We start from the raw sequence: 20,305 nt of genomic DNA on the forward strand, positions 1-20,305 counted from the left end.
AAGAACAGCAGCAAGAAAGCCTCCTCCCCCAAAGCCGTTAAGATGGCCAGTGGTGGGTCCCTGGGTGGCTCAGTGGGTTAAGCCTCTGCCTTCGGCTCAGGTCATGATCGCAGGGTCCTAGGATCGAGTCCCGCATCGGGCTTGGCAGGGAGCCTGCTTCCTCCTCTCTCTCTCTCTCTGCCTGCCTCTCTACCTGCTTGTGGTCTCTGTCTGTCAAATAAATAAATAAAATCTTTTAAAAAAAAAAAAAGAAAAAAAAAAAGATGGCCAGTGGTAGCACGTGCCACCCTCTATGGGAACACTGAACATTTCTGGGCCTTGTACAGCAGCCAGATTATTGGGATATGAATTGGAGTCCTCCAAGAGCTCTAAAAACACACTGATTTTAGGTTTGTATTCCAAATACTCTTAACCTTTAACAACTCATTTATTGGAATACTGACTGGTAAGTGCCTTCAAGTATGGGCAAAAAATAAAATTCTATACACTTGAGCCATTTTTTACCCAAGAAAGGATTTTGCAATCCCGGATAAGTTCAACAGGATTCGATGAGGTTGCTTGCACCTGCTAGTTACCTAACTAAAATTGGTTTAAACAATGTACAATGTTGCTTTCTCCCTTAACCACATTCTAGAGGTAGATGGTTCCAGAGTCGGACCAGCCATAGTTACACAGGACCAGACTGTTTCCCCGTTCCCATCTGCACCCCTCAGTATGTGAGCAATGCCTCCCTTCAAGCTCTCCAAGTGGCAAGGGCAACTCCAAACATCTCATTCTTACATGACCATTTGCAAAAATAGAATCATGAGTGAGCCTGATCCCCACACTTGTTCCTTGGGAGGAAATCTGTCCACCGAAGCCCAGAGGACATTGCCTTTCACATCCTGTTGGCCCATTTTGGGTCACAGTCATAGGCCCATAAGGCAGAGGAAAGCAAGGATCTGGCATCTTCAGTGTCCAAGGAAGGAGGTGGCTCTGCCTACAAGAAAGTGGGCTGTTGAGTAGGCATCTAAGAGCATCTGCCAAAGAGGGGTGCGGGGAGAGGGTGGTGGCGGGGGTGGGGGGGCTGGCCCTGGAAGTGTCTGGAACCACCTGTTCCACCTCCACCAACAGGAGCTCTGTTCTTCCTGGTTTTAGATATTAGGCTTCCATATGAGATTCTGTTTGAATTAAAACTTCCATGGATAACAATCACTGACAACCTTTTGTTTCAGCACACACTCAGATACCTAATAGACTCGGTGAGCCGAAACTGTTGGCTCACCGTTACCTTCCCAGGATCTCGAACCATTCCTAGCATACAGGATGAGTTGTGTTAATTCCCTATTGCTGCTCTAACAAAATACCGGAAACTTGGTGGGTAAAGAGAACACACGTTGATTATTTTACAATTCTAGAGGTCAGAAACCCGAAGTAGATTTCATTCAGTGTCCCAACAAGATCTCATTCCCCATCAACTCAGGTCCGCACATTGTTTCTAGCCTCTTTGGTCCAGCCAGGATGTCGTTGTTAGTTCCTCCTTGCTGTATGGCCCCCCAGCCACCATCTAACCCTGTCTCACTCCCCACATGGCCTTACCCTCTAGAACCTCAAGGCGATGGATGTGGACATTCAAGTTGGAGAATCAGGAAAGCGAAAGACGTAGGACAAGGTTGGAGATGGACTCTGGATTTAGGGTTGGTCCTTGGGAAGCTGTGTGTTGCATCTCTCCATAGTGATAATCAGGAAGTGCTTCAGACTGCAGAGAAGGCATTGGGGGTGCTCAGAGGATGAGTGAAGAACTCAGGGCAGAGGGATGGGGGGGTCAGAGTGTCTTTTCAGTCCTCTACTCACTCACTTCACCCCACCTGCCTCCCCCCAGTCTTACATCCTTTTTTTTTTTTTTAAGATTTTTATTTGTTTATTTGACAGAGATCACAAGTAGGCAGAGAGGCAGGCAGAGAGAGAGGAGGAAGCAGGCTCCCTGCTGAGCTGGGTCCTGGGATCATGCCCTGAGCCCAAAGCAGAGGCTTTAACCCACTGAGCCACCCAGGGGCCCCATACATCCTTTTTCAAGAAAGATGGTGGGAGGGAGGGACAAAGGATGACTCCCCTGGTCAATGTTTTTCTCCCTGGAAAACACAGGAATACACATATAGCAGGTGTTGTTCTAATAATTAACCTGATTTTCCTTTTTGCTGAGAGTAACTCGTAAGAAGAGAATATTCTCATAGCACCTAACAGAGTGTTAGAGACAAGCCAGTGCGCTCTGTAGTTCCCAATGGTCGAAGCTACGCTTTGCCTTTTTATCTCCATTTTATAAGGAATCAGAAAACAAAGAGATAAAGGCCAAATAAGTCTCCTCAGTAAGACTCTAGTCAGACGTGACTTATGGCCAACATTAACTTTAAATGAGAGGAAATCAGAATGGGAGCTTGGCTCCTTCCTTTAAACCAGCAGCCTGACCAAGCCCTGCTTAACAACGGTGCTGCAACTGGCCAAGGAAGACAAGATCCAAGTTGTCTCCCAAGATCTTCTAGCAGTGAGGTGAAAACAGGAAGTTGTAGGGAAGACTTTTTCTTTAAAATTTTTATTAGAGACACCAACATTTCAATTTTACACAAAAGAAGAAAGATGCCATTCCTCCTAGAGAACAAGATCTGTAAACCACTATTTAAAGTAGTTCATGTAGAGAACCTGCAATTTAATAAGACTGGGAAAAGGTTAGCCCAGCATCCCCTCTATTTTTTTTATCCCTGTTTACTCAATTATACAAGTACTTCCACAGCAAGCAGACCTCTAATTGTGTATACTTGAGTGAAAGAGAAATGAGACTTGCCGTGAAATAAATTCTTGGGTGTAACTAAATTACACACCATTTCCCATACTTTTTTTTTCCCCAAATTGCACATTACTTTAAATGAAAACATGCTTCCGAAAAGAACTGTAAACACTCCAAACCTTTCTAAAGGGCCAGTCTCCCTTCTTCCCACTGATAAGATGCAGTTACATTTCTATTTGCCAATATCCCCCTGTCAAAGATCCGAGGAATTTCGAAAACTTCATTCACAGCTTCTCAATGAACTTGACAGTTTCACTTTCAAATCCCGTGGTAAGTACCACCCAGCTTCAGCTCCTCTTTTCGCAAATGACTCCCACTTCCTTCCTACTCATGTGCCACCAGGAGCGTTCACTACCCCCACGCGTCTCGGAGCCCCTCTTTAGACTCTGTGCTCCTGCGCTGGGTACACAGACAGGTCATTGCAGTCCTTCCCAGCAGCAGGAGAAGCATCAGAACCCAGGCTTGGGAACCAGGAAAACCCCCTCGCCAGGGCATCCTTCGTGGTCACACAAGCTTGCGGAGCCTTAATTTCCTCATGGGAACAATGGGAAATACCAGACTTGCCCAGGTACCTCCTAGTGTTTTTAGGATCGAATGAGAGTATGCACATTAAAAACACTCTAAATACTAGCAAATAGCAAGTCCAGTAACTGTTTTTAAAATCGTTCACACGAGGTGTTCACTATTTTTGTTTTTAAACAAGAAAGATTCCAAAATTTTCATTTTCAGGTTACCAAATGGGGAGGTAGCCTGAGAATGTTTGGGTTGCTCCCTTTTGGATTATTATTTCTTCCTGTTAAGATTCTGCTTCTCAATGAAGAGGACCCCTTCTGAGAACTGAGGAACATTTCCTGCCTCACACCCATCCCTTCCTGCTGTTGCTTCTTAGAACCAGTGAAGGAGGCATTAGATTAGTTCAAAAACAGACCTAGGAAAATCCTTGTATGCTAGCATTTTATTGTCCGTGATTCTTCCAGAATTTGGGTCATCTGCTTAGTACTAGTTGAGGTAAGAAAAAATGAGAGAAGACTGCTCCTCATATTCGTTTCAGAAACAAAAGAACCTTTTTGAGATCCATTTTTTTGAATCTTGACATTGATATCTGTGCTCAGTGTCAGAGAAAGAAAATAGTCTTTTCTTTGCAGTATTTGTGAATTTTAGGGCAAGAATTCATCTTAGCTGTGAATTCTGTTGTTAAATAAAGCCTCTTTCTCACAATCCCATTTGAAGCTATACACAGTTTTATACCATGAAACACACACACACACTGTTTAATACAAACAAGAACTAAGAGGACACCCCCAAAATGACCTACTACTTCTCCTTCCTTCCCAGGGGAGCTTTCCTTTCACGGTCCCCAAAAGGATTTTCTTTAAAGATTTTATTTATTTGAGAGAGAGAGAGAAAGAAAGAGCTCGCCCATGAAGTGGGGGGTTGGGGAGGGCACAGGGAAAAGCAGACTCCCGCTGCACAGGGATCCCAATGCAGGGCTCAAACCCAGGATCCAAAGACCATGACCCAAGCCGAAGTCAGATGCTTAACTTACTGAGGCACCCAGGTGCCACCCCCCACCAAGGATTTTTAAACATCAACGCTATCTACCTAAGGACAGACGGTAAGAATATCTGACAACCTGACCTCACCTCTGAAACCAGTGAGAGGATGCTGAGAAGGAAACACCGGTTGGTTTCAGGGCCTAGAGGGCGGCAAGAGGGGGCTCAGGCACACCCATCCCACGGACCACAGAACTGCAGTTACACCATGCCTCAGACACAGCGTTGCGGCGAGGATCCAGTGTGCTTCTTTCCGCAGAAACACTTCCAGATCTGGAAGGCACAAGTTCAATGTCCACTTCGAGCGTAACCTGATCTGCTTGTGACAATACCACACTAGACTGGTCCAGCAACCAGGAGCACACACCGTGCTGCGGTCAGTGCAAGCTGCAGGGTGTCCTTTCTTAGGATTGAGGAACTTATCTGGGAGGCAATGTTGCCCTATTTTGATTTCTCCCCCCAAATTTCAATTATTCAAGGAATTGGGAATGACGGACGTCCACACCGCAAGGTGGTGATGACAGGTGCGCTGACTGGATGGGGAAACATATGCACACGCCAGCTAGCTGCACCTCCTGCCGACCATACTAGAACCTAGCCTTGCAAAGTTCCCTGCCTACACATCCGCTCAGGCAAATAAAGCTGAATGCAACCCGCTTTTGCTTTCCTCATGGCTCTTGTTTGACTGGAGAATGAGACATCTAGACCAAAAAAAAAAAAAAAAAAAAAATCCATAGCCCAAACCCAGTTTTCCATGAAACAATGAATCCTGTCCTGAGGTTTTAGCCATGACACTTCAACAAGATTTTTGATTTCTCCTCCTCAGGTACCAGTGTGCTCTCATAAATTTAGCACAAGGAGGGGTGGAGACCTGAACTTGGTTTTGTGTGTTGGTGGTTTGGCTGCAGCATGTCCCATCTTTGCCAGCATTTATCACGTCATTGTAAGGCTGTGTCTTGGCTCCATATGTGTGAGTCATAATGGACACTTACATGAAATCTGAGCCAATATTAGTACTATTTCTGTCAGTTGGTTCCAACTTGGTATTCTGCGTTTTGCCCCCTAAACCTCGTTTAAGACAGCAGAGAGCACCTCTGTCTCCTGGCACCCACAAAGCCCAACCTCACCATTCAGACTTACAGGCGACAGACAGAAGGCCGACTAGATGGAGAACGACGCGATGAAAGGCTGTGTGTGCCCCGAGGACGCACCCACAGGCCCTCAGGCTGGAGCCTGGGAGTTCATAGGCTGTGCTTTCTCAAGGGGTGCCTCACTGAAGAGGCAGCTCCCAGCTCCCAGTTCCCAGCTCCCTGCTCAGAAACGCCTTATCAGGTATTTCTCACATAAGCTTGTAGAGCATTTTGCTTCTTACAGAATTGACGTTCTGAATGAGTGCCTTTCACGCAGAACACACTTGGACTAGGAAAGAAAGAGACAACACATAGGGCCTTCAGACTCTGTATGGCTTCTTCTTCACCAAAAGAGAACCAGAAGAGCTGGCCTTTCCTTAGTTGTTTTGGTGTGTGTGTGTGTGTCTGTGTGTGTGTATGTGTGCGCGTGCACGTACGCACCTGTTTAAGATGCCAGACTGAATTTATTTACAAAAGATTCACATAGGAATCATGAGGTTTATAGAACATTATGTGAAAATAACACCCTCCAATCAAACAGCCCATTTACCTGGGCTTTCATGACCGTGAATGCCGTGTGCATGTAAATAAAGCTGGGGCTCATTTGAAGCGTTTGGGCAAACAGATTAGAAGGCTATGAAAAAGAGCAATGGATTAAAAACAGGTCAGACACAGGAAGCCAAACAGAGGTGAGACAGGCCCCTTTAAAACACGGTACATGGTTTTATGAATCAGATGAACCTTGATCAGTCTCCTAAAACATGACAGCTAGGTGGAAGAAAGATCTGAGGCAGTTTAGCCTGTAAGATGAGTGAAAGTCTGATCATTCAACAATGATATTAAAAATCGAGGGGGAGGACTCCCTCACATGACCTGGATATGTTTGATAGCTGTTTGACAAGCAACAAGCAGAGCTTGATCTAACAATTCTTCGCCAGCAGAGGCTACTGAGCCACTTTCTACGTAGGCGCATCTTGGGCAAACATCAAACTGCTTTGAACAGGTCCCTGTCTCAGGAGGGCTTCCCTAGAAGCAAAACCTGAAATGAGGATTCTTTAAAAGGAAGTTATTAGGGACTGCTCTTCAGAGAGGGAGAGAGATGCAGGAGAGGGCAGGGGTATGAGCTGAGCAAGGATGGGATTAGCTTCAGCCTGATCTCCAGGGAACCTTATACCAGAGTCAACCCCGGCTGAGGGCGGGGCCGGACTTCTGTGAGCCCTTAGCAACACCTGAGGGATGGGTGCACTAGCCAGTTCAGAACAGGACACTAAGAGATTCACGGCGATAGCTAAGCTGATGGGACTAAATCTTTAGGAGCCATGCTGTGTGGTAGGTGATGTGGTTCTCATCCTGACCCTGGCTTCACTAAAGACATGCTGCAGGGGTGCCTGGGTGGCTCAGTTGTTAAGCATCAGTCTTTGGCTCAAGTCATAGTCCCAGGGTCCTGGGATTGAGCCCTGCATTGGGCTCCCTGCTAAGTGGGAAGCTTGCTTCTCCCTCTCCCTCTCCCACTCCCCCTGCCTGTGTTCCCTCTCTCATTGTCTCTGTCAAATAAATAAAACGTTTATTTAAAAAAAAAAGACAAGCTGCTATGGCCATGGGCCCCTCACATGACCTCTGTAACCATCAATTTCCTCATCTATACAATGGGAGAGGGGATGGCAGGGTTGGGTCAGATGATCTCTATGACTCCCAGCTCCGAAATGCAATTATTTCAACAACAGAAGTGGGGGTAGGCTCACTGAGGAATAATTGACATTTTCCCTATTCACGGAAGGAAGCTAATTAATGTAAATGTGTCCCTGAATGACCACTCCATTAAAAACTCTTCTCTCACCTGGAATCGTTCTGGATCCACAGGCAAATCTAAGAAGACAAGCAGTAAAGTTGCCCTGAAGGCGTATGTTCTAAGAAGGGCTGGCAAGGCTCCGTTTGCAAACAAGTACTCTCAGAGCGGTTACCTCAAGGGAGCATTAATGCAACCAGGCAACCTCATTTAACTGACTCCCACATCAAAGCGAATTAGAAGCAAGAGGCTGGAATGAAGTGTGAGCCACAGGCCGTCCCTGCAAAATGGCACCACCTCTATGAAGGGCAGTTGGGCAAAATCTATCTGTTATAAATACATTTGCTCTTTGACCACACAGTCCTGATGAAGTTCTAGAACCTAGGTGAGGTTTGGTGGGCTGAGGTCCGGAGCATTAAGATCTTTGGGAGACTTTTTGGTGGGGTCTCACAATCCTGCTATCAATCGTCTTTGTTAGTGAGATTTAGGACATTTGTAAGCCAAGGGAGACTCCTGTCTAGCAGGATTGTGAGCTCTGCAAGTTAACTATTTGCTTATTGTTCATGGCAGTCAGGGCTGCCTGAGGGATGCTACACTTATGGAGGGGAAAGGGTGAAGAGGGGGTGCAAGGCGCCAGCTTTTGCTTTGTCTTCAGCCAGCCTCCTGCTCCCTCATCAGTCCCTTCTCTGGGAATTCATCCAGCAGGCATATGTGTATGAAATGACCTTTACATGAGCTTATTCGCTGTGCTACTTTTTCCAAAATAATCCAAGATCGGAAACTACTCGGTGGTCCATCAATAAAGGGCGAGTTAAAAACAACAACTGTGGTAGCTTCCATACCATAGAACGCCGTACGACCGAGAATATTCTGGATGAGCACGGAAAGTTCTCCCGGGTACATCAATAACTGAAAAAGCAAGGAGAAGAACAATATCATTCTGGATCAGTGTGTATATTATGAACATATATGCAATGTGTAATAGAAGTTCACTCCTTTCTGTGTACAAAATGGAGGTCACAAGATGATATAATATTTCTTTTTTTTAGATCTTGTTTATTTATGTCCGAGAGAGAGAGATCATAAGTAGGCAGAGAGGCAAGAGGGAGTGAGGAGGAGGGCTCCCCGCTGAGCAGAGAACCTGACTCGGGGCTTGATCCCAGGACCCTGAGATCATGACCTGAGCCGAAAGCAGAGGCTCAACCCACTGAGCCACCCAGGCGCCCCAAGATGTTATAATTTTATTCAAACGCATCCATAGGTATCTGGAAGTTGTTTTTTGTGTATCTGGAAAAAGATGGAAATAAAAAACTTCTATGAGTGGTTACCTATACAGAATTAGGGAGTGGGAATATGGGATGGATGGAGACATAAGTAAAAATCAGAATTCTTATCAAATGTCTTTTTATAAGTTTTCATCCTATATTTTTTCCCCAACTACCACAGGTTCTTCTGTAAAGAAAATGCAGCTGCTGCTTGGTTAAAAAAATAAAATAATTTAAAAGCAGGCATCAATCAAAGCTAGTCCTTCCAATTTCCCTTATTTCATGCTTCAGTTTTCAGGGATTGGCCAGTGGTTAACTATATGATTTACAATGCTGGAAAACACTTCCTATCTGGCACTCCAGAGAAAGCATGCCACGTCCAATGTTACACCACAGAGTTTTTTGTAAAACCACCATGACTACACCCACTAGTGAGCTTTGGGTACTGAAGAGTGTTCTCTTCTTCAAATCAGCTTTTCTGATCACAGATAAGTCATGCACCAGGAAAGTGAGGTGTGACACTAAACTGAGCAGTACAAAAAGAACAGCATGAACCCAGGGTTCAGTCTGGGCTTTGTCCCTCATTGCTATGTGATCGTGGGCAACTTGCTTCTCAAACTCTTAATTTCTTCATCTATAAAAGGCAGATAGGAATAGTGCATCCTTCATAGAGTTGTTTGGAAGGTTAGGTATGTTAATGCATGTTGGCAAGAAATTTAGCATAATACCTATTACTACTGTCATCTAATATTTTGGGTGTTTTTTTTTTTTTATGTACAGGGTGATGACCAGTTAAATGTATTTGGGGAGGACACCATGGGAGGTGAGTTTCCTTTACTGATCAGACCAGAGTTGTGTTCTAGTAGCTTTGAGTGTATCTTCTTGATTAAACACCAACCGAGAGATAATGAACTACAAACAGCATGTGGCTTTCCTTAGCCAGGCTCCATGATTCAGACTGGAACTCTTTGGATCTTTCCTCCCTTGGTCTATGCAAAGAAACCAAGGGAGACCCCTTCCTTAGAGATGCATTTCCTGACTACCCAGAGAACATGACCCTCGACGTGCTCAACGAAAATAAAATGTTCTGGTAAAATATGTGTGGGAAACACTGAATGTTCAATCCCCTTTGGAAGAGGCACGCATAATGGCATAGCAAGACTCCCACACATCCTGCCATAAAGACAGCTGGCTAACTTTGACATTCTTTAGATTTATTGGAATTCCAAAGTCTTTTTCCTGTACAGTAGTTACTGATCTGCAGTGTGCTGTTGGGATGCAACCCAAGAAACACCCAAAATATCTTGCTTTGTAACAGTTCTCGTGTCAGAAGTCTAGCAACAACTAAAAAGTCCAGCCTTAACTAGTGACACATAGAACTGAAAATAGATAAAATTATGTGAACTTGAGATTGTCCAAAAGAGATAATGTTCCCGATTGCCCTGGGTCATGTACCTTCTAACATTTCCACTTGGTTATAAATGTTGCTGTTAATTATGGTTCATGAAAATATGTTTGTATTGACTGTGAGCACATACAAGTAAGGGAGCTGGCTTTCCAAATAACCCTAGCTCTAATTCTATGCTGATCCATGAGCATGAGCCCTTTGATGATAATGGCTATAGCAGTATGTGAAAATCTCAGTTACCAAATGACATCATGGTGATTCATGGGGAAAGGCACATACACGTGAGCCAAGTACAAATAATCAACCTAGTCCCAACTGGATAAGGATTGACAGATTGCCAACCAGAGCTTCCCTTTTTCCTGATTATAAGATTAACATGCATTCATTGTGGAAATTTTTTTAAGGTCGAAAATAAGAGCGGTCTAAAATCTTATGACCTCTAAATAATCATGGTTAACATTCTATATATTTTATTCCATTGTGTTTGTTATATACTTATTTTTACATAGTTGAGAATACATGTGTATATGCAAATGTCATTCTTTTTGTGTATATCATAAGCATATTCTCATGTCATTACAAACTATAATGTTACCTTGTGATGACTACATTGTATAAATGGTTCACCATAGGTACAACTATACCTAATAATAACCACAGACACTTTCCTGGATTGCAAATAGATGAAAAGTTGGTCCACTTTATATAGAATTGTTGAATCACTATATTTGTACACCTGAAACTAATATAACCCTGTATGTTAACTATATGGGAATTTTTTTTTTAAATCATTGCTCAGCTTCAAAAAAGGAAGCTGGAAGTCTAGAGAACATGAGATGACCATCTGGTCCACTAGTTAAAAGCACCAATGTATGTGTGCCTTTAATAGAAAGCTCCAGATAACATAGGATTTTTCCAGTTGCTGTAGGCTATTCTGTAAAGAGACTGCAGTATCTCTTTGATTAGAAAGAACAAAATTTTCATCCCTCAGTTTGAAAACCAAATGTTTCCAAAAACCCCAAATTCACATCTTTCCTCTGATTTTAGCTTCCCTGTTCCTTTCCCCTCTTGCTCCCAATCCAATTCTTCTTGTCCCATTCTGTCTCTGGAATTGGGTCTTTCCCTCAGCTAATAGTGGATTCCAGCAAAAAGGTGGCTTTGTGTATAAATGAAGCATCCCAATTCTACTGAAAAGCAAGTTTGATAACTGTCAGAGGAGCGATCTAGCTTTCAAAAGTACTTATCATCTACATAAAACGTGAAGTGGAAGTCAGAGTCCTATCAGTTCATTTTAAGTGTAAAAATTGCAGTTTTGTCACCAAGATGGGAAATAAAAACCTTGTACTATCTCTCCATCATTTCATCCATCATTTTAGTCCACTCACCCCCATAGGATGAGCAAAAACAGATGCTTCCAGAACAGGAAAAGAGCTCCACCTACACTGGGAGCTCAGGGCTGGCTCCACCCAGCCTGCCCCTCCCTCCTGGGTCTCCCCACCAAGGGGGCTGCTCCAGGAACTACCACAGCCCAGGGTCTGAAATGCACAGCTCAGGGGCCCGGGGCTCCAATAAAAGCACCAATACCTTTGAACTTTAGAATCTTTACTTTAAAACTTCCTGCAGGGGAGCCTGGGTGGCTCAGTGGGTTAAAGCCTCTGCCTTCCGCTCACGTCATGATCCCAGGATCCTGGGATCAAGCCCTGCATCAGGCTCTCTGCTCAGCGGGGAGCCTGCTTTCTCCTCTCTCTACCTGCCTCTCTGCCTACTTGCGATCTCCGTCTGTCAAATAAATGAAATCTTAAAAAAAAAAAAAACTTCATGCATATTTTTCATGAAGTGAAAAATCACAATATCCTACATCCTAATATATTACTGTCTACTCAGCGTATATTATAGTTTGCAAAGCATCTCCCTTAGCATAGGGGGTAACAAGAACCATAAAGTGTTCAAAATTGTCATCAGTTTCTCCATCTGCAGTCGCATCTGTCCACTGAGGACAGATCTAGTTTGTTTGTCCAGCATGGCGCTCTAAAAGCTTCTAAAAGCTTAACTCTAGAGGTCAGCTCTTGTCAGCCACAATTCACAACACTCCACGCCCACCCACCTCGCTGGTTTAGAATCTTTGCCCACCTTCACCTAAGCACATCAAAAAAAGTCTTCTCGAGTTCTTTTTGGAATCGGCCGGCCACCCCCAATCCCACCCCTGCGGGTATGAAATTAAGCAGCTCAGACATGAGCCAGTCCCAGGATCAACTTGAACATGGTGACATCCTCTGAGTCCACTAGAGCCTGCCCTTAGGCTTTTCACCATCATTTGCTCACGATGGCCTCTAGGTTGGAGCCGCACTTCCCTTAGTGGCTTGTGTAGACTCCTTCTATGAACTTCAGTGCATCGTGAACTAACCTCCTTCTTCTGTGCTGTTGGCCTGCCCCCAAAGTCTCTGACCCTGTCCTGGCACAGCTGAGTAGGCAGCCCGATCTCCATACCTAAAGCCCGCAGCCTTAAAGCCAGGGAGAGTTCAAGTGCTCACTAAATTTTTTTTTTTTTTTTGAGGTTTGAGGATCCCCTGCTTCCAAGCTCAAACAGTTGACACTTTCACAGAGCCATTCCCAATTCAAGTTTTCAAGTAACCTCACTCTTACTCTTAGAATTTGGGTTTACTTTAGGTATCTTAAACATGCAGGGTGCCTGGGTGACTCAGGCAGTTAAACGTCCGACTCTTGATTTGTCCCAGGTCATGATGTCAGGGTTGTGAGAGGGAGCCCAGTGCTGGGCTCTGCACTGGATATGGAGCCTGCTTGAGGTTCTCTCTCTCCCTCTGCCCCTCCCCCTCCTCAAAAAAAAAAAAAAAAACCTCTTTTAAACACGCAACAATAAATTTGCGTCATAAATTTGGCCAAGTGGGGTGCCTGGGTGGCTCAGTTAGTTGGATGACTGCCTTCGGCTCAGGTCATGATCCTGGAGTCCCGGGATCGAGTCCCACATCGGGCTCCCAGCTCCATGGGGAGTCTGCTTCTCCCTCTGACCGTCTCACTCATGTTCTCTCTCACTGTCTCTCTCTCAAATAAATAAATAAAATATTTAAAAATAAATAAATAAATAGATAGATAGATAGATAGATAAATTTGGCCAAGAGAGAAATGGGACCGTTTCCTACTGTGGTCCATTCATTTACGGGAACCACAAAATCATAGGTATTTGAACCAAAAGAGACGTTAGAGATCACTACTTGACTTACAACACCTTTACTTTATGAATGGAGAAACTGAAGTCCAAGGAGAAGAAGTCAATAGACTAAGGCTAGTCAGTTGAGATCTGAAGCAAAAGTACAGCTTTACCTACCCATCCTTCATGGCCACCTACTACACCACATGACAGCTGAAACTCTTTTAGGGATCTACACACTCTGGAGGATATTGCACTTTGCCAAAAATTCCTAACCATCCCCTACTTTGAAGTAGTAGTCTCCCTCTTACACTGTTGGTGGGAATGCAAACTGGTGCAGCCACTCTGGAAAACGGCGTGGAGCTTCCTCAAAAAGTTAAAAATAGAACTACCTGATGATCCGGCAATTGCATTAGTAGGTATTTACCCAGAGGATACAAAAATATGTATTCAAAAGTTGTACATGTGCCCTGATGTTTCTAGCAGCATGATCAACAATAGCCAAATTATGGAACGAACCCAAATGTCCAGCGACTGATGACTGAATGGGGGGTAAATATATATATACATATAATGGAAGATGACTCAGCCATAAAAAGAATGAAATCTTCCCATTTGCAATGACATAGATGAAGCTGGAGAGTGTAATGCTAAGTGAAATATGACTTCACTCATATGTGGAATTTTAAAAAATAATAATTTTTTTAAAAATTTTTAAATTTTTAAATTTTTTTAAATTTTTAAATTTTTAAAATTTTTTTTAATTTTTTAAAAATTTAAAAAGCAGAACAAACAAACGTAGGTAGGATAAAATAGAGAGGCAAACCAAAAAACAGACTCTTGACTACAGAGAACAAACTGATGGCTACTGGAGGGGAAGTGGGTGGGGGGGTGAAATGGGGGATGGAGATTAAGGAGGGCACTTGCTGTGATGGGCACTGGATGTTGTATGAAAGTGATGAATCACCAGTTTCTACACTTGAAATGAATATTACACCGTATGTTATCTAACAGGAATTTAAATAAAAACTTGAAAAAAATAAATAAAGTAGTGGTTCCCAAAACTCAGTCCTCACTCTCCTCATCTTTGTGGTTTTTGCTTCATCTCTGTATGTATATGACCTGTACTAGGAATTATTCACTTAATATTTTTCTCTAAATTGGCTCACAGTTATTACTTAAATACATTTGTTTTAGAAGGAATTTTATATCACTATCTTAAATGGAAAATAAATGGAAAATAGAATTATTTTCTGTAAATAGGAACTATAGTTAAGATATTGTCTTCTAGATATCCATTTGTACTTTAAGCCTTCTTTATTAAATGAGATCAGCAGATATTAAGAAAAGAATATAAAATAATGTAATACTGAGATACTTACGAATATTTTAAATAATTTTAAAAATTATCTTTCTTTGTAATTCATGCTATTTAATGGCCTATCAGTTTTGCCACCTAAAATTGATAGTCTGGGAATAAGGTCTGGGAATAAGGCTGAAATGGTCACTGGTGCCTATTAACTATGACCTATTAACACATTTACTCAACTTGGGCTTCTTACCAAATAAATCTACAAGATTTGGTTTTTACACAACATGAGTAATACCAGGGTTTCAAAAACAGTTTTTCTTGCCAATAACTTAAATTATTCTTACTTTAAAGGTTTCATGGAAGATTTGAGAAAGCACAAAATTATTTTCATGATTGGTGAGTAACCACCCTCAAGTTTTCTAATGCAACTGCTACTAATACACAACTTGATAGAGAAAAAAGATTGTTCTTTTCTCACTGTGCTTTGAAGTCTTGCTCCTTTTTTGGTTAGAATAATACCCCTAAGGCTGCTGGGTTGTTGCTTTTGTTTATGCAGTTTTATATTGTTTTGGGCATTGTATCTTTATAGAGTAGACAAATTAGGACTCGAAGGAATGTCAGACTCCGGAGTTTAGCCCTACAATAATAAAATACATTATAATCCCATGGGTATGAAGATGTCCTACATCAAAATATAACACACACCTTTTCTGTTTGAACAATGAGTCAATGCTCCCCAAACCTCACTGCTAAAAATACCAGCAATCACATATTCAAACATATTTCAGTAACCATACCCTGCATTCCTTTTAGCTAATGATAAAAACAATCTCACTTATCTTATGCCTCGTACAATGGAAGCTACTGATAAGTTAAGTCATGGGACAAAATTCACTTGGGGTTCACCTGCTTTTTCTAAGTGCCTACTGTGTTCCAGTTTATCTCATTTAATCTTTCTCTAGTCCTATAGGTTGGTGGTTTATCTTTATGACATATCTGTTAACACAGGTAAGGAAACTGAGACTCAGGAAGGTAAAGGAGTTGGTCCGAGGTCACATAGCTAATGAGCGTGAGAGGCGTATGTCCATTTTTCCCCATGGAGATCAATGGGGCTATTTGAGCAACAGTTATAATTACACAGAAAAGCACAAACTATTGTCAGAGCACCTCCCAAAACTTGATACTTCTCCCTCTAATGATTCAAGTCTGTAGAAAAGTTAATACACCTACCTTTGCACTTTTCAAAAAATGTCTATTCATATTCAGAAATAATGAAAAGGTCCACACCTCCTCAGTGAGTGGGAAAAAGAATGGTTATCAGCACCCAAGAAATAAAATTGGATAAACTTAGAATCTTGCACTCTGAAGTCGGGATGTTGCCTTGGAAATCGCTCACTAAATTTCCCTCCTTGTTAGATGAAGAAACTGAGTCCCAGAGAACTTAAGAGGTTTGATCAAGGTCATTTCCACAGCTGGTGACAGAGAGGAGACCAGGGCTATAGCTCCCCATTCCAGACCTCTCCCCACTCCACCACTCAGTTGTTGGGTTGTTTCCCTGGACTGTCTCCTACATTGAGTCACCCACCCCATACTTACTGAGTATTGGACCTGTACTGGGCAATGAGCAGGAATCACAGAGTTTCCTTTCTAGATGGAAAGGAGAACTCATGGAATTATTACCACATAGGAAGGAAACAAAGAGCTGAAGTAGAACAACATTGGTTGAGTATCTGGGTAGATGTGGGTAATCAGAGTGATCAGGCAAAGGTTTCCCCACAGAGATGACGTTTAGGCAGGAAACTAAAGGAGGAGATGGAGCAACGGGAGAAATTCACTGAGGTGAGAGGAGGAAGAATTCCAGCCAAAAAGAATGGTGTGTCTTGAGCAGAGTGAGTTCTGGAGCCCAACCTGGGTACTGTCCCCTGACCTGCTTGCCTCTCATTGACCTTAACCTTGGAAACTGGAGGAACTCTTGTCACACTTTTTATATTCTTTGCAGAAAGTAAAAGTACATCATTTCTGCTCCTTAACTGAAGAGACACTGAAGAGAAACAGCAATGAAATTTCCCCTTTCCACATAAAATTTAATCATTCTTCTTGGCATCAAGGCCATACGCAATGACTTATACATTCTGTTCAGCTTTTATCTTAGGGGCCAAATTAGGAAAAGAAGACACTCTTTAAACGTGATATTCAGTATCTAAGGAATGAGCTTTTATTATCACATCGAAATCTTTGTTTTTAATTAGGTGGTCCAAAACAAAGCTTCTAAAAATAGTATAGCATATTTTGTGGTTATTATTTTCTCTAGCAATAATATCATTTCAGATTTACCCAGTTTAGCACTCATGATTAAATTCTGAAATGTATTTTCAAGCATCACTTCTATCTGTCCGCATGTAACTAAAGCCCTTGGCTCACCTGTTACTAAGACCTGTGCCCTTCACAGAGTCAAACAGCACAATATAAAATCTTTGACATCAGACACAGCTTGAGACCCCCCAGGGGTCCACAGACTACACTCCAAGAACTGTTGTTCTGAATAAAGGTTTTTCTTATATTAACCAAACTCTCCTGTATTTTAACTTACTGGCCAGTTACTATTCTTGTAAAGATTTACGCCTACTGTTTGGGCAGGAAAAGGTACAAACCGAATGTGATATGAGGAAAAATGATTGTTGTTGTATTTATTGGACTCTGCTTGAAAATTAAGGCCTTAGTGCTATATACTGCCTTGACAGATGGCAGAATGTATTTGGGGGCTATATTGCAGGTCAATTGGAAGCTCATAAAAATACTCAGGATGTCATAGACACACCCATAGCAGTTTTGATGAGCCCTAATATACAAGAGTCCATCGATTTCAGTGCAACAGGTGTGGTGCTGCCTATATGAGAAGATAGTTGAACTTTTAACATTTCATACTACTGTCTGGACATCTATCAAGACACATGGCATTTTAGTATTAGCCAGAAACTAGGTTGCATCCTCGCTGTTAGTCTGAAGATAAAAAACAATATTCCTAAAGCACTGTCCCCCTGCTTTAAAGACCTTCAAAGCCTCCTCCCCACTGGCCTGTAGGTGCCTTCCCATTTCCCACTCCAACCCCCATGAGTCTGTGGCTCCAGCCATACCTGCCTTATCTTTATCTCTTGAACTTCCCTCGCTTTTGCCAGTCCCGTCGCTTGAAATGTCTCCTCCCCTCGCTGACGATACCCCAAGGTCAGGCTTAGGTTTTAGCTCCCGGTGACGTCTTCTCTAGTGGCCAGCCTTCTGCCTGTGTGCTCTTCCATTGCTCATTTAGATACCCCACAATGACTTAGGAAACAAGTATTTGTTGGCATAATGAGTTCTTTAGGAGGCAGTGTGGTCAGTTTCCATAACAACCAAAGTAGCAGTTGGAATTCTTGGACTGGAACTGACAGGCAGGTTGATGCTGCTAGTAGCCGTTGCTGGCAGGGCAGTTCTCAGGTTAATTATGAGCCTAATCAGACACTCCTGACTCCATTGTAGCTGCTCCCCCTCCCTGAGAACAGCAATACCAGCTTACTATTCTCCCCAAAGCTGGTGCATTTCTTGCTCATTTCCAAAGTAGTTTGAGTCACGGTTAATAGCACTGACCACCGTCTGAGTGAAAAGCTTGTTCAGGGAAGGTGTACTGTCTGGGCCAAAACGAAAGGAGGCAACGACTGATCTAGTTAGCCCTTTGAAAGTGGTGTGAAGGGGTGCCTGGGTGGCTCAGTGGGTTAAGCCTCTGCCTTTGGCTCAGGTCATGATCTCAGGGTCCTGGGATCGAGCCCCGCATCGGGCTCTCTGCTCAGCGGGGAGCCTGCTTTCCTCCCTCTCTCTCTGCCTGCCTCTCTGCCTACCTGTGATCTCTGTCTGTCAAATAAATAAGTAAAATCTTTAAAAAAAAAAAAAAAGAAAGAAAGTGGTGTGAATATTACCTCTTTGTTCATGAAGAAGGCAGCTCTGTCACTCTTTCTAGAGAAATACTTTCCACAGGACAGGTGTGAGATCTCATGGGATCAGGCCAGTGATCAAAAGGATTGGAAAAGGTTCTCTGGACTTTGATAGTTCACACACAAGACGTAAGAACTGTGCTGCTGTACAAGACTAGGGCTCAGTCATGGCTGAAAATGGAAAAGTATTTGGATAGTGTAAAAATGTCCTTTAAAGGACCTCATTATGTCCCACTAACAGGCTCCTACAGTTTTCACAACCTCTTCTGGTACATTTCTTTCCTTTCTCTCTCTCTCTCTCTCTCACTGTATTTTTTTAATCTCTTGATCATTATCTTGCTCTTATCCAATCTATTTTGGCTTCTTTTTCTCTTCTGTGCTTTTCGTAGCCTGCCTGTGCCCAAAGTGTGACATAACCTGAATTTCCATTAATTCCTTTCCAAAGCTTTGGCTTCAATTTAGAAAATCATCTGACTTTATAGATGAGGTGTGATACTAATGGCGTTATGCTCAAGACATCATTCTGGGCCTATTGCATTCAGGATGTCAGGGCCACAGATGGCTTTGTGTACCTTAGCAGGAGTACTGATAAACGACTTCTAAGTAGTAAGCTTTGGGAGGCACTTTTACAGTATTTTGTGTTATTCTGTGTATTTTTAACCCAGTGTAAACTAGTCCTATTTATTTACTTAGGGAAAATTGTAGAAATGAGAATTCTTACTTAAAAACTCAATTTTTTTTAAAGATTTTATTTATTTGAGAGAGGAAGAGAGAGAGCACAAGCAGGGGAAGCAGCAGAGGAGAGGGAGAAGCAGACTTCCTGCTGAACAGGGAGCCTGATTTGTGGCTCAAAACCAGGCCCCCAGGATCATGACCCGAGCCCAAGGCAGACATTTAACTGACTGAACCACCCAGGCGCCCCTAAAACTCAATATTTTAATGCCTGCCATTATTTCACCATAGCCCTAATGTCATTTCATTGTTGCTCTTTTGTCAAAGAACTATGAATTAACCTAATATTTAGGGAATATTAACTTGGGGCCCAGATTAAAATTTTTCATGACATCGATGCACATATTTGGTTAAATAAAAAACAAAAGGCAAAGTTTGTTTTCATTTGAGGTAGCGGTATTAGAAGCCAACATCCACTGAGCACTGAACACACACTAGACACTGTATAATGTTATCTTATTTAATGCTTGATTCCACCCTATGGGGAAGGTACCATCCCCAGCCTAACTTTTCAGGTAAGATGTTAGAGAGTTAAATAATTTGCTAGGTGGCACCTGCGTGGCTCAGTCATTAAGCATCTGCCTTGGGCTCAGCTCATGATCTCAGGGTCCTGGGATGAGCCCCGCATTGGGCTCCCTGCTCAGCAGGAAGCCTGCTTCTCCCTCTCCTACCTCCCCCCTTGTGTTCCCTCTCTCACTGTCTCTCCCTCTGTCAAATAAATAAAATCTTTAAAAAAAAAAATCCTTGAAAATAAGTAAATAAATAACTTGCTGAGAAGTGACGGATCTGGGGCTTGAAAGCTTGGATTTTATCACTGGCAACAGATGCTGCCGATTATTGTCCTTGAAGCGACGGGCTTCCTTTATTTCTTTTCAAGAAAATGTCTGCTAGAGACTCAAGTCTGAAAATCCATAGTTTATCTGTTAGTCCATCCGTGAGAAGGTAAAAATGGTGTTCAGTTAGGAAAAGCAACTAGTTAAGCAACTCAAACAATCACATCGTGGTTTTCCCCAAGAAAACCATTAACCTAGATGTGCTAAAGCACTTTGTGCATACTTCACACGAAATACTAAAATGACATATACTTAAGGACTGAGACTGAATAAAACTAATCTTTTATACTGCTTCATCAAGGCCATTCTTAACACTGGCATTTTCTTTTTGTTTTAC

The 20,305-nt window shown here is 42.6% G+C and overlaps 1 protein-coding gene and 1 long non-coding RNA gene across 2 annotated transcripts in view; one reads left to right on the top strand and one right to left on the bottom strand.

The window, feature by feature from the left end:
* LOC106006424 overlaps positions 1-17,791 on the bottom strand; it is a 37,357-nt gene extending 19,566 nt beyond the window's left edge. Inside the window, exons 1-2 of the long non-coding RNA XR_001180459.2 lie at positions 17,576-17,791; positions 8,133-8,199 (exon numbers count right to left, since the gene is read on the bottom strand). This is a non-coding gene — a long non-coding RNA (uncharacterized LOC106006424). The remainder of the gene's footprint in view (positions 1-8,132; positions 8,200-17,575) is intronic.
* AK5 (adenylate kinase 5) overlaps positions 1-20,305 on the top strand; it is a 240,820-nt gene that overhangs the window by 169,541 nt on the left and 50,974 nt on the right. Inside the window, 2 exon segments of the mRNA XM_004758166.3 lie at positions 9,336-9,378; positions 14,793-14,837. Coding sequence (XP_004758223.2) covers positions 9,336-9,378; positions 14,793-14,837 — 88 coding nt within the window.

Source organism: Mustela putorius, unplaced genomic scaffold, assembly GCF_011764305.1.
Source record: "Mustela putorius furo isolate JIRA1106 unplaced genomic scaffold, ASM1176430v1.1 tig00003853_pilon_pilon_pilon, whole genome shotgun sequence".
Taxonomy (NCBI): domain Eukaryota; kingdom Metazoa; phylum Chordata; class Mammalia; order Carnivora; family Mustelidae; genus Mustela; species Mustela putorius.